This window comes from Marmota marmota, unplaced genomic scaffold (genome assembly GCF_001458135.2).
Source record: "Marmota marmota marmota unplaced genomic scaffold, marMar, whole genome shotgun sequence".
Taxonomy (NCBI): Eukaryota; Metazoa; Chordata; class Mammalia; order Rodentia; family Sciuridae; genus Marmota; species Marmota marmota.
Genome location: NW_025999961.1, coordinates 3,455,839 through 3,470,893, shown reverse-complemented (window position 1 = coordinate 3,470,893; position 15,055 = coordinate 3,455,839). Strand labels below are relative to the sequence as shown.

At 34.7% G+C, this 15,055-nt stretch overlaps 2 protein-coding genes across 8 annotated transcripts in view; one reads left to right on the top strand and one right to left on the bottom strand.

Annotated features, from left to right (window-relative positions):
- The window catches only part of Skp2 (S-phase kinase associated protein 2), a 29,260-nt gene extending 20,721 nt beyond the window's left edge, over nt 1-8,539 (top strand). For 2 of the 6 annotated variants that reach the window (XM_048802891.1, XM_048802890.1), the window contains 4 exons: nt 1,979-2,030; nt 2,185-2,292; nt 3,849-3,899; nt 6,683-8,539. In XM_048802891.1, coding sequence (XP_048658848.1) covers nt 1,979-2,030; nt 2,185-2,292; nt 3,849-3,899; nt 6,683-6,896 — 425 coding nt within the window. In that variant the 3' untranslated portion in view covers nt 6,897-8,539. Of the gene's footprint in view, nt 1-1,978; nt 2,031-2,184; nt 2,293-3,675; nt 3,900-6,682 lie in introns of all 6 variants that reach the window. The other 4 variants (XR_007347474.1, XR_007347475.1, XM_048802892.1 and 1 more) reach the window with 4 other exon arrangements.
- Nucleotides 8,540-11,765: 3,226 nt separating this feature from the next.
- The window catches only part of Nadk2 (NAD kinase 2, mitochondrial), a 32,409-nt gene continuing 29,119 nt past the window's right edge, over nt 11,766-15,055 (bottom strand). For both annotated transcript variants that reach the window (XM_015496359.2, XM_015496361.2), the window contains one exon: nt 11,766-13,431. In XM_015496359.2, the coding sequence (XP_015351845.1) occupies nt 13,293-13,431 (139 nt within the window). In that variant the 3' untranslated portion in view covers nt 11,766-13,292. The remainder of the gene's footprint in view (nt 13,432-15,055) is intronic.

Genomic DNA, 15,055 nt, shown 5'->3' with positions numbered 1-15,055 from the left:
GGGGGGGGGGGAGTGTGAAGCAGGGAGGACAGTTAGGAGACTAGGGTGATAACATTCATGGTACTAAGAAATGATCCAATTTGGGGTGCATTTTGAAATCCAGCATAGCAAGATTTGGAGACAGATTGGATGTGGGCAGTGAGAAAAACAGTCAAATGTGGTTCCTAGAGTTTGGGCCTAAGCAACTGGATCCATGAAGTTATCACTTTCTGAGATGAGAAGAACTTTAGGGAAGGAACAGATTTAGGGGACATACTGAGTATTTGCTTTTAGATGTAAGTTGGATGTCATCATATACCTGAAATGGATAAGTTGAGAAGGCGGTTGGAAATGAAAGTCTAGACGTTAGAAAAGATGATGTGGCCAAAATTATAGCAGTGAGAAGAAAAAAAATACTCAACGATAGAGAAGTTTTGTTGTTGTTTTGCATAAATCACATTTATTAGTTCATATTGTTGAGCTCGTGTGACTTTTTCTAAATTCTGAAACGTTATCTGTACAATCCCAACCCCCTTACTAGTTAACATTTTGGAATATTTCTTTCTAGGGTTTTTTCTTTCCTTTCTTTCTTTCTGTGAGTCTGTATATGTAAGTGGGTTTGTGTGTGTGCACGCACGACTAAATAGAGTTTACACTGTATTGTAGAAGTTTTGTTTTCAGTGTATCTCCTAATGTTTTTTCATGTCACAGAAAAAAAATATTTTTAATAATAATGATTAGTATTATATTTCATTAAATAGACAAAGGTTAACAAACTAAACTACCTGAAGGAGGGGTATTTGTAACTATTACTACAGTCAGTATGTTCTTGCATATCTGCATTTTTCTAAGTGAAACAACTAGACCAAAAGGTAAAATGATGTATATTGCTTTGAATACACTTTAAAATATCAGTTCAGCATCCAAAAAAAAAGAAGAAAACGAAGAGAAAAAGAAAAGAAATCACTTTCAGCCTCTGGAAAGGCTGCTTATAAAATTAAATATCCATTTATGGTGGACTGTTTCATCAATTATTTCATCAGGTCTGGGTGCTTAGAATAGAATTTTTTTCACTTGATGGCTGAAAAATGGTTTTTATTTTATTTAGTATTTGTTACTTTATTTTCTTTTTGACAGCTATCAGTTCATGTTTTGGCATTTTTTTCATATATGTATATGTGTGTGTGTATATGCACATATATATATTTCTCTTATGTGTACAGTAAGACTACTAACTCTGTTTAACTTGTGTTGAAAACATTTATTCCCAGTTTTCTGATATTTCCGTAATTTTTTTTATTCCAACGTGGTAGATTTTCCCCTTCAGTATGGAGATCAAATCGAGGATCTTAGCCATGAAAGCACTCTACCACTGAGCACCACATCCCCAGCCCTTGCATGGTAGAATTTTTTTAAATATATGTAGTATATTATAAGTGTTTCCTATATGTCTTTTTATATCCCAAGATTCAATAAATAACTGCCTATATTATATGTGGAATTTGTTGGGATATATCATTTATTTATTTATTTATTTATTTTGTGGTGTTGAGGATTGAACCCAGTGCCTCACACAGGTAAGGCAAGTGCTTCTACCACTGAGCCATAAGCCCAGCCCAACATTGTTTATTAAGACATGATTTCCTCACTGATTTGAAGTGCCGCCTATGTATTTGTCTGTATGTACTATTGTTTTGTTTTCTTCTTTGTTTTTATCCCACCAGTTGCTGATACATAATTAAGCTATGGGTTGTTGTTAACCAGTCGTTTCACACAGCCTTCTCAACATTGTAGTCTTTCACATGGACTCTTAGGTTTTCTGAGTAGAAACTTTTATATACCAAGGTGATCGTTTTGGTTTTTTCTTTCTAATAATGCATCATTAAATTGCATTGTCTCGAACCTGCAGCACAATCATTAAATGTGGTAGTATTGATACTAATATCCTTGTCTTGTTCCTCATTTAGCAGTGACCATCATATTTCTTCATTTTTCCTAGATGTCTCTACTTTAGTTAGAAGATGCCCCAACCTTGTCCATCTGGACTTAAGGTATGTTTTTGTTTTTTATTTTAAATCAAAAGTTGAAAACTCTGGACTTCTCATTGATTGGGGGAGAGAATCCTAATGTTGAATGGAAGGAACTGAGCAGTAGCGTTCTCCATCCAGGGTGGTTTTGAATGTCCTCTCTTCTGCTTTGTTACAGTGACAGTGTCATGCTAAAGCATGACTGCTTTCCAGAATTTCTCCAGCTCAGCTACCTCCAACACCTGTCACTCAGTCGGTGCTATGATATAATTCCTGAAACTCTACTGTGAGTATGTTTTGGTTTTGTATTTTTTATATATATTTTTAAAATTTTATTTATTTTTTAATTCTTGTAGAAGACAGGGACCAACAGAGATTCCATTTGGTATTAAAATCCGTCACTATTATTAGCAAACATTTAAACTTAAATATTAAGATTAGCATATACAAGCTAGCTGGGAAAGACCAGCAAAATAGAAAAGCCAAAGCAGAGTTCTTGCTTGAAATATCTAATAAAGTTGAGTTGACTGAGATTGTTCACTAAACATTTGTTATTACACTGTCAGCATTTTAAAATACGAGAATACTGTGTGGTATCTTTGAAAGACTTGCAAAAGAAGCTTAAGCAAGCCTTTACCTCCAGAGCACTCGGAGTATAATTGGGAAGGCAGACCCCATGTGAGTGAATGGGTTTCCCTGCCTACCCCACCCCCTGCCCCCCCCCCAAAAAAAAAAGAGTTTCAAATCAGCTCTAATTAATTCAAAAGCCTTCATCTGGACTTAAATAAAAAGTTCTGTAAGAGTGATATACGACCTGGATGGTCAAGGAACATGAAGAATCATAGCATGTAGGTGGTGTATATTCATGAGAGTCTCAATGCTGTCTGAGCAGAAGGACTGTCAGTGAAGTAACTTATCCAGATGTGATGGTGAGTTACTGCCTGAGCTGGGTCTAAATTTGAGAGTTCCTGGAAAGATGCAAGAGTTTGGTGGTTTAATTTTACCTGCTTAACAATTTCTACAGTCAAGAAGAGTATAAAAAATAAAAGCAATTGAATCCATCTTTCTTTTAGGAAGTGTTTATACCTAAAGTGTCTTGGGAATAATATCATCGTCTCTTCATTTTTAAAAGTTTTCCTTTATTTTATCCCAGAGGGCTGTAATAGTCTTCCTAATGACTAATGTAAATGTATAGCAATTTTACTGCAAACCACAAGAGGTCAGTATTTTGCCCTTGGTCAGGTGCTCTTTATTACAGTCAGTCAATATTAGTCTCCATATTAGGCTGCTATGCTCATTTAGCTCAGTATCCAAATGACGGTAACTTAGATTTAGCTACCTACCTAAGGAAAGTGGTGAATTTAAACCGAAAAATTATTTAGTTCTCAAATTAATGCTTTGGATCTTCTAAATTAGATTTTCGTAGTTAATGTTTAAATCAGATACTTCAGCTATATCAGGTTAACTAATATTGGGAAATCTGGTACTTGTATGATTAATTATTTTAATGAATGAATGTCAGGGCTCAGGGATTTAGCTGGTACCTCATTTGGAAAAGCATTACCTAAAAAAGATGCCACTATTTACCTGCATGGCTCTCAAATGTTGGGATCTAAACTCGTAAACATGGGACTCTAATTAATTAAATTCCTGCCTCTCTATTTTCTAGCATCCAGAACTCCTAGGAGCCTCTAGAGTCTACCCAAAAAGGTTTCTCTGTCATCTTTTCTCTCCTGCCTTTGCCATCTGGGCTCCCACTTCTTTGCCAGGAGAGAATTCTTTTCTGGTTTCTTTTCTCAAGAGAATCTATCCATATGTCTTGTTTTGGTCCCTTCTCTGCAGAAACAAAGAAGCTAAGAAGGTAATAACCCAGACACTTCTCCTCAACCAGAGGTGAGGGGAGGGCTGTGAGCCCTGATATTTTAATGTTTGTGTCCAATGGGATAATTGTACTACCTGTATTAGTAATCCTCACAGCCAGTGTGAACTGACGGTTCAGGCCTGGACCTGGAATCATTACAGAAAAGGTGTGAACCTTCTCTGCATTATTACTTAGTTTTCTAAATCTTACCTTGAAATAAGAGAAATGGGCATCAGGAGTTTAGTTACAAGTCAGAGTGCCAGCAAAGAGTGAGAACAAGAAGAAAGATACTGTCCTTGAATGTTAAGGCCAAGAGTGTTTCTTTAGGTATAATGTAAACAGTATGATGGTTTTACATGATAAATCCCTTAAGATTTTGTTTGTTCGTACCCTATCCTTAAGTCTCTCAAAACAAAATGCCTTGCCCAGTAATTTCATTCTGCAGCTGATATATTTTAAATTCATAATTAAAACTTCCAGGTGCCTCAACAATAATTTCCAGAGAGCCAGTCATCTGTGCTAAAGAATTCAAAGATATTGACCCCTTATCTAAGAAGTGGGAAAATAAAATTTGAATGTTTGTTCTGTAATAATAATTGAGAAATACTGACAAACTTCAGGTTTTTCCTCCTCACATCCTCTCATATTTATTTCCTTATTCCTAAATTGGTCTTATCTCCCACATCTAAACTCTCTTCTAAATATTCCCTTTATCACTCAAGTAAGAAATCTAAGATGAGGAGAGTAAATTGATCTCACATTAGGAGAGACTTAAACATTCTTGTTAGGAGAATCAGTAGTGGAGGCATTTTCGGTTTTAAAAAGGAAAACAGGATTATGTAGACGAGGAGTAAACTGAGTTTATAAAGATTTTTTGTTTACTAAAATTGGAAAGAGATCCTGAAGACATTGCCATCGTCATTTTACACTTCTTAAATTAGAAATAATGGCTTTTAAACTAATTTCAGTTCAGCATCCCTGCGTTCATATACATTCTCCATGTAATGTCAGAGATACTTGCAGTTTCTCTGTTATAGGTAATGCATGTAACAAGAGGCGGTGTTTTTGTCCTCTTTAAAATTTTGAAGACTCTGATCCTTGACCCCTCATCAGCCCATCCCATGTGGCTCCCTTCTGTGACTCTGAGAGGGCTGTGTGATTTCCGTCCTCAACAAATCTCTCTCCAATGCTGTTGTGAGAACATTTCCTCCTCTGCCATCTGTCATCCCTCCTCCTTTTCTCACTCCCACCTACAGTTCCTTTTAAATATTACCCGCTGCAGAATGATTCACAACTCAGCTGCTTTGGTTATCCCAGAACCAGAATTCTCACAGTTATACGGTTCTTATACACTTAGATTTCACATAAGAAGGATGTGAAGTTAGATAGGATTATGATCATCTTCAGTAATAAGTATAAAGATCTATGGATCGGGACTTGATTCCACAGTCCAGAAAGTAGCTTGCTTTAAAAACAACAGCTATTTGTTCTTCTTGATTTTTTTTTTATTTGTTATGACCTTCAGATCTCACTGTCCCCCTATGAACAAGCATATTTTATTTGAATAGTGCTTTTGTTTTCCACAGTACCCATCATCTTGTATTAAGCTAACATCTATTAAATATCTGTGGTGCTTAAGATCCTTTCTGAAATGTAGAATAAATACAGTTTAGAGGGAAAGTGGGAAGGCTGGAAGAGCCAGTTTAGAACAGAAGGTCTTATAGCCTGTTGAATAGTCTGCAGGAAACACCCAAGGTTTGGGGGTTGGATGAGTGCCATAATCTGAGCAAGGCTTTATACGGATTCCTTGGACAATGGTGTAGAATGTGCTTGAAGGAAGAGGTTGGAAGCCATGTGACAGTTCTTAAAAACGCACATTTGAGTAATTATTGACAATAAAAACCCAAAGGATGCTTCTAACTCAAGGTCATTGATGTGCTGTTCATTGATCTGCAGTGGGCTTCTGTTGAAATTCCAAAATAAATGTTCTGTTTCCTGAGACTTTGTACTGTGTCCCAACCTGGAGCAAATACAGATCAGAGATGAATTTCTAGGCACATAGATCTGTGTTAAGAATCATTACCAAAACCAAAAAGTATTTCCATTGTGGAAATAGGCTTCATTTTCTTTTTTGTGAACCAAAATCTCACTGTTGACACAGTTGCTTTTCACCTAATATAAAACACCAAAGAAGGGGACTGACTCACCTATCTGTGATAGGTAAAATGGTAATACACAGAACAGCTTTAAGAGGCTCCCACCTCCTAGAAAAGTGAGATTTTTTTTTTTTCCCTCTTAATCTGCACCCAGCTCCATGATCTTAGGGAAGTCACTGGTAAGTTTCATCACATATAGTGGACCTGTTCACTGTGAACTATTATCAAAAACCCTGCTGAAATCTTTTGAGATGGAGCGTCTTTCAAATGGAGGTCATGTCCACATCCTTAAAATCCACCACCGTCTGTGGTGGTTCCAACTGATGCCACAGCAAAACATTTATGTTAATCATCACTAGCTTGCTGCCTCACAGCACAGTAACCCCTTTGAGATCAAGAATGGAGAAAGGAAGCAAACACAGTTGGATTTCAAATAAACCTTGGAGAGGATTCTAAGGTTGTTAGGAGTCTCATTTAGCAAAAGGCACAGGTATGATTTCCAGGTTGTTCCACCTTTACATTTCCTCAAATCATTTACTGTGAATTGCTTCCAATTTGCATTTTGTGAAATGTGGTACAAAAGTAAAAACTGGGCCATGTAGTGAGTCAATAGTTTCCCTAGATATTGCTTCTCTAAAAGTATCTTTCTTCCTTTCCAGTGAACTTGGAGAAATTCCCACACTAAAAACACTACAAGTTTTTGGAATCGTGCCAGATGGTACCCTTCAACTGTTACGGGAAGCCCTTCCTCATCTGCAAATTAATTGCTCCTATTTCACCACCATTGCCAGGCCAACTGTCGGAAACAAAAAGAACCAGGAGATATGGGGCATCAGGTGCCGACTGACACTGCAAAAGCCCAGCTGTCTATGAAATTATTTCTTGTAGGATGGTGTCTCCTCTTCCTTTGGAATGGGGAAAGTAGGCAGGAAGCCCAATTACTGAGCGCTGGGCTAGTTTTTATTATTCGTTTTCCCTTAACCTTTATCCTGCAAGTAAATTAGGAAACCATTTTCAAGGGAAAACAATGAAGTGTTGCCTTTTTTTAAATAACTATAAAAGTTTCTGTCAATGCTATGCCCTTAAGAACCTAAGTTGTAGGCCATCAGAAATTTTAGGAGTTTGAGCCTATGATTTCAATTTACTTTTTTACATAGCAAAATTTGTGCCATTTTCTCCAAGTGCCCTTTGGATTAAGTCTTATTTAGAATCAAGCTTAAAAAATGACTTACGGCTAATGATTTTTATAGCCTTTGTGATAACTTTTTTATCTATTTAATTTTTCAGTATTGTTTAATAAGACATAGTTTGGAAGAACAATAAGCTATGTGTAGGGTGAGCTTAACAGAAAGAGTCATAAGATAGTAGCATTTAAGGTATCTGGGAATTTAAAAAAACATTTCATTTCTATCTTAAGATTTGGAATTAGCTTAACAGAAACATATCCCCACATCTTAAACCCTCAAACAAATTAAACATATGGCCAGAGGTATAGAGTTGGTATAGGATGTGAAGGCTCAAGAAGTAATTTTCTATGCCAGGTTAATCAGAAGTATCCTTTAATATCACTAAGGTACTGTGTTCCTGAAATATAATTGTGGTTTCTAATTTTATAATCAAATTATGTTAACATGAGTTGTTTAGCTTTTAAATGAGTTGCTTTGTTTTTGGAAGGTGGTATTAACCTATTCAGTCTCTATTCTTGAAAAATTGGAAGAGTTCTGAACTGATACCGCCTGCTGTTTTCCTTTAGTGCTAAGTTTATTTGTATATTACTCTGGAATCAAGTATTTTAAATTGCCTTTTTAAAATATGGTCTTTTGCAATAATTGTTTGAAACTACCCACTTTATAGGGTTATTGATCTTAAGAATTGCTTGTTCCGGTAAATCAGAAGTACACACTAGAAGCAAGTGTATTTTCCATGCAGTTTCAGGACAGTCTGCACTGGCACCTATGTAAGAGTTAGTACTCAGGTGTTGAAACTTTTAGTAATATGAGTGGGTTTGTTTTTTAAAAAACCTCTCTCATCAAGGCAAAAAGATCAAGCTCTGCTTTTTAAAAATCACAAAAACACTAGTTTTAAGTCAGTGACCTCCCCATATGTGCAAAATGTAACAAAAAAGCCAAAATCCATCATTTTTCTATTAACTGGTTTTATTTTAATCAAAGATTTTAAATGTTAAAAACAGTAGCATGAAGTGCCCTTATCTGCTCAGACCTAAGGAAGAAAATTTTAAAGTAGTGTTACACAAGGAGATGATTATGTGTCTATTTCTTATTAGCTAAAAAAGTGCTAAATACTACTTGAAATTATTGTTTACAGATTAGTGACAAGGGCTGGTGGTAGGATCCGGTTGGACTTACTTCCGGATGCCCACATACAGTGCCTGTACTTCCAAACTCAAGTCCAGCCATAAGCTATTTTGCCAACATGTCGGAGTAATCTGTATTTTTGTATGTGATTTCTACTTTTATAAACTTGTTTTAAAATAAAACACATTTTTATAAAAATGAGTGCTTGAGCCAGGTTGTATCCCTTTTTATACTTTCTTTTCTAAGTGTGTCATTAAAATGAAAAAACATTCAGGGTGGGCTGCCATTTGACCAGAGGCCTCTGAGATTCTATAAAACAGCACAAAACACCATCCTTTTTACTTCATAATGATTGTCATATTAAAATGATAGTTTATAATGCATTTTGAAAAGATGCTAAATATCAGCTTATTATTTTTAAAGTGCCTGCAAAAGCAAGGACATTTACAAAACATTTGCATTCATGTGACTAAAGTGATAGTCAAGTTAATAAAAATCAGCTAACACTTTTAAATACAGACATGATCAGCTTAAACTGTGTATCTTAATGTCATTAGGAAACTTTCATATTTTATGCCCAGAAGGTTTCCCAGAGTTCAGTTCCTTTTGAAGCTATTTTCAAATGGTAGAATAGTGATTTTTTAATAATACCTAGTTTTGTTTATTCTTATACATTTTCACTACCATGCTTTTTAATGAAAAATGTCAAATACACGTGGGTAAGTAGAGAATATGACAAACCCATCACCAGTGACTATCCATGATTGCCATCCCTTTTACTCCCTAGACAGATAATTTTTAAACAAAACCCAGTCCTGTAATTTCATAACTATTTCAGTATATACCTCTAAAAGATAGGGATTCTCCTGAATTAATTCTGATGCATTGAATATCAGGATGATGTTGAAGATCTCTGAGTTGTCTCAAGTGTTTTCATTCTTGAGTTTGTTCTGATCAGACTCCTACATGGTGCACACATTGCATTTCATTGACAGTCTTAAAGTTTTAATCTTCAAGTGCCCTCTTGCAATTCCCTTGCAATTTGCTTATTGGTCATTTATTTATTAGACAATAAATGGGCTTGTTTTGTTTAATAAGTTATTTTTGTTTAGTGAACCTAAATACTAAAAATGCTGATATTTTTATATTTCTTTAAATGAATAACAAAAATCTAAGTTCCAATTTTGAACATTAAAAATCAATATTTAAGACATTCAAATTTTAAATGATTTTTATCTCTGGCTCCTTGTTTAAATGATTTTTATCTCTGGCTCCTTTTTTATTTATCTTTTATATATGACAGCAGAATGCATTACAATTCTTATTACACATATAGAGCACAATTTTTCATATTTCTGGTTGTATACACAGTATATTCACACCAATTCGTGTCTTCATACATGTACTTTGGATAGTAATGATCATCACATTCCACCATCATTAATTACCCCTTGCCCTCTCCCTTCAGCTTCAACCCTCTGCCCTATGTAGAGTTCATCTATTCTTCCCATCCTCCCACTCCCTATCCCACTATGAATCAGCCTCCTTGTATCAAAGAAAACATTCAGCATTTGGTCTCTTGGGATTGGCTAACTTCACTTAGCATTATCTTCTCTAACTCCATCCATTTACCTGCAAATGCCATGATTTTATTCTCTTTTAATGATGAGTAACATTCCATTGTGTATATATGCCACATTTTTTTACCCATTCATTTACTGAAGGGCACCTAGGTTGGTTTCACAGTAGGCTATTGGTGTGGCTGTGTCCCTATAGTATGTAGTTTTAAAATTGTTTGGGTATAGACCAAGGAGAGGGATAGCTCTGTCAAATGGTGGTTCCATTCCTAGTTTTCCAAGAAATCCCCATACTGCTTTCCATATTGGCTGCACCAATTTGCAGTCTCACCAGCAGTGTACGAGTGTATCTTTTTCCCCACATCTTCGCCGACATTTATTGTTTGTCTTCATAATAGCTGCCATTCTGATCGGAGTGAGATGAAATCTTAGAGTGGTTTTGATTTGCATTTCTCTAATTGCTAGTGATGATGAACATTTTTTCATGTATTTGTTGATCTTCTGAGAAGTGTCTCTTCAGGTCCTTGGCCCATTTTTATCTGACTCCTTGTTTAGTGATTTTCTTAAAAATGTCTTAAAACCTATGAGTTAACACTTCATACCTTCCTTATTGTACAAAATAAGTCTGACTTATACTCCCAGCCCCTCATGAGTATGTTTAAAATAAAAAAAACACTGCATTTGAAAAAAATAACTGAACTCTTCTTTAGTTCAGCAGTATAGTTACTTACTTGATCCCCGCACCACTATGTAGTTTTTTTTTTTCCATATTACTTAGTTGTTATGTAATCCCTGGGATCTTTTATTACACAATAGCTAATTATCCTTAAGTATAAGGATATTGGTGCAATGGAATGAATTTTTATTAAATAGTTCTAAATATACATTGCTATTTTCATAGGTGAGCAACAGGTCAACAAGGAGCAATAATTTATTCTTAAATTTATATTTGACAAAATTTTTAAATTCAAGTGAATATTTTACACTAAGATTTTTCTGATTGAAAAGAGAAGACTATATATTTGGTAAAACCTGATTTGAGGTTCTAGGACCATGAATACAGATGCACGTAGAACATCAAAAATATTGGGTTAAAATTATCTTCAAACTACATTTTCCAGGTAAGCACTTCACCCCTCTGATTAACATTATCACTCTGTGTCAAAGATTAGCAGTGAACAAAGTCTACAGGACACAGAATAATACATAGCAGCTGGGGGACAGACTTTTCAAACAGTGTTGTTTGTTTGTCTGTCTGTTTGTAGCTGTATATGGACAGAATGCCTTTATTTCTTCATGTTTATGAGGTACTAAGGATCGAACCCAGTGCCTCAACACGTGCTAGGCAAATGCTCTGCCTCTGAGCTACAGCCCCAGACCTCACAGAGTGTTTTAAGAAACTTGGTTTTCAAATAATAATCTATGAGTTAAGGAAATAATCAAATAAAAAGGAACTAACAAAGGTTTAATTTTATTCACATGTAGTTGCCATTAAACAGTTAACTCATTCATAAAAACATCTGTTATTCTAACATCTTTTGCCACTCATCTCTTAGAAATGAATTCCCACCATGGAGCAGAAGTTATATTGCAAATGGAGCAGAGTAAGTATTCTTAAAACCTTTAAAAATATGGCATATGAACAATTTCACACAATACGTTGCCTATTAATGTTACATATTAACATCTATGGTAACATGTGAATAATCAGATTTCCTTCCAATATTAAAGGCAGAGTTGACATTTTTTTCAAGAAAGTATTTAAAACCTGTTAGAGTGGTTAATCCATAGTATGGAATTTAACTTCTTTCTTATATATATCATTTCTTGAAAAAAAAATCAGATCCAGCTCTGGGAAAACTGATCTTTATTTTATTTCCATCTGATGTATCAATAAATTTGCTCTGACAGTCTACGCAGGTACTCTTAATTAAGAGAAAAACAGATTCTTCTCCATTATACATCAACACCTAGACCACTGTTGTACATTAACATTTTTAAAAGTATGGATAAAAGTAACATGTTAATCATTGGCAAAACTAAGAGCACTCATTTGACTACATATCTTAGCTTTCACAGAATTTTTACTTCTGAGGTCACTAGTCTCAAATACTATGGAGTCTCTTTCATTCATTAATGTAGATCAACCACCTGACACAGAATAGATGACACAGTGAGGTTCATAAATATTTATCAATGACAACTGTTTTCACCATCAAGTGAAAAAAATATACAACTGAATAAATGGCATGATAATACCACTTCATCTTGCAGCAGTAAGAGCATTCTGTGAAAATTCTAGGGTTAAAGAATAAAATAATTTCCTCCAAAAATAAAGGAGTTCTCATAATGGGGGGAAAAGCCACGGCATTTTATCCTACAAAGCTATTATGCAAAATTTGAAAATAAGTGAAAAACCTCAATACTGAGCTACAGCCCTTGCTTTTGAAAAGCAAAGACATATTTGTTTATTAATCCATCCTCTGACAATATTAACACTAGATGAAAATATTTGTTAAAGATAATACCAATAGAAAATGTCTCCTAATAGAAGATGTCCCATCAGTTCTTACTTTTAGTTCCTGAATCCATGTTAGAGAGTTTTAAAGATGGAAAACACCTATTGGACTCAAATCATTTTTTAAAAATTGACCCAAAATAGGTACTGGATAATTACAACATTTTTAACAGCATCATGACTTTGTCCCATTGGTGTATTCCACCCAGTATTGTTGAAATTAACTAGAAGGAACATCAAATGGAAGTATCTGCAATTTCAAAAGTGATTTAAATTTTTAAATCAAAAGTCACCACTTCATTGTGTCCTAGAATTAGAAAATTCTTAGCACATATTAAAAAACACATTAACCTACTTCAATTAGGTGAATGTCAAAACTTAACAAAATTCCCCATCATCAAAAATTTTAAAAAATTTGACAGGTACTATAAAAAAATATTCCACAAAGGGAGAGGGAAGCAAAAAAAAAAAAACCCAAAAAACTACCACACATACAGTCAAATTTAACTTGTACAGTTAAATTTTTAAATCCTAAACATTGAATCCTTTATTTAAGCCTGCCTCTCTAAATTTGAAAAGATACCAACACTCTTGGTTAACAATTGTAAATAGTAGAGAAATTTACTATTATCAATTCTAATACATTTAGTTCATTTTTCTCACAGAATGAATATCTTTTTTTTCTATCAGAATCCAATAGAAGATTATTATCTCACTTTCTTTGTCACCTTTGAGCCCAGGAGCAACCAGTCCTAATAACCACCAAAACAAAAAAACAGTGTAGCTTTATGGCTGATGATCTGTTTCCACAGTAAAAATATTTTTCCAGTAATCAAAATTTGCAATCTGAGGAAATCCTTCACTGTTCTAGAAGCACAGTTCGAAGCTCATCTTCTTTATTGATCATCATTGAAGCAATTGCTCCATCATTAAATTCAAAAGAAGTTCCTCCATCCACAACCATACAGGCATCCCAACAACGAGAACGAACACAAACCCTAAGTAGAAGGAAACATTAAATATTGAGTTTCCTTAACCCTAAACAATAATTGATTTAAATTTTGATCTAAATTAGCAAATAATTTCGGCTTGATTTTAACAGTTAAGTTGCTCTTTGGCATGAGAGAATTAGCAACCACATAAATAATATAGGCATATTATCAAAGTCTCAAAATTTATATGTTCCAGATAGTACCCAATATTTATCAGTGAAGAAGTGCAGAGCTGATGGAACTAACAGGCTGTTTTCATATGACTGCTAAGTTATTACCATTACAAATATGTTAAATATTAAACAAGAATGTTATTTTCATGTAAATTTTTTACTTATGGTTAACACAGAAGAGGCCCAAATCACTAAGATACAGCTTAACTGACAAACTTACATAAATGTCACCCAAATCAGGAAATCAGTGCCCTCTCCCAGTTGCCTCCTTCTTTCCCAAGCATATCCACCATTCTAATTTCTAACACAATAGTAATAGTTTTATCTGTTCTTAAACTTTAGTAAAATGTGTAAAAATAACATTTATATAACAGGTATCATAGTACATCAGTTTAATTTTCATTTCCTGGATGAACAATAATGTCAAGCACCTTTCTCATGCTTACTGGATACCCACTTTTTGTGAAATGCCTAAGACTTTTGGTGCTTTTTCTACTGGTTTGGCTACCTTTTCAGTGATTTGCAGAAATTTTTATATACAGGTTGAGTATCCCTTATCCAAAATGCTTGGAACCAGCCAAGTTTTGGATTTTAGATTTTTTTCAGATTTTGGAATATTTATATACAAATAATGACATATCATGGGCTTGGGACCCAATTCTAAATACAAAATTCAATTGTTTTATGTATACTTTATATATACATAGACTGCAGGTAAATGTATACAATATTTATGATTGTAAATGTATACAATATTTCTAGAATGTATGCATTTTTGACTGTAACTCATCACATGACATCGGGTATGTAATTTTCCACCTGTATCTTCATGTCTGTGCTCACAAAGTGTGGGAAACTGAAGCATTACAAACTAGATTTTCAGATGGGATGTTCAACCTGTACATCTATTCTGGCTATGAGCCCATTGCTGCAGATAAGTTTTGCAAAGCTTTCTCACTCCAGCTTGCCTTTTTCTTAATAGTATCTTTTGATTATTAGAAATTCTTAAATCTAGTATAATTAAATTTATTAGGGAGTCACTTTTAGGGAAAAGGTGACAGAAATGAACCCCACTCCAACCAGGTGGTGTACACCAGTAATTCCAGCAAAGTTGGGAGGCTGAGGCAGGTGGATCATAAGATAGGGGCCAGCCTCAGCAATTTAGTGAGGCCCTAGGCAGCTTAGTGAAACCCTATATGGAAAATTTTTTTGAAAAAAGAGCTGGAAATGTAGCTCAGTGTTAAAATGCCCCTGGATTCAATCCCTCATATCAAAAATAGAAAAAAAGAAATGAATCCTACTCTAACTTTGTGAGCCAGGCACAGTGGCACACACCTATTATTCCCAGGTACTTGGAAGCCTGCAGCAAAAGGATCACAATATGAGGTCAACTTCAGCAATTTAACAAGACTCTGAAAATTTTTTTAAAAAGGGGGTGAGGCCCTCCGAGAATGTAA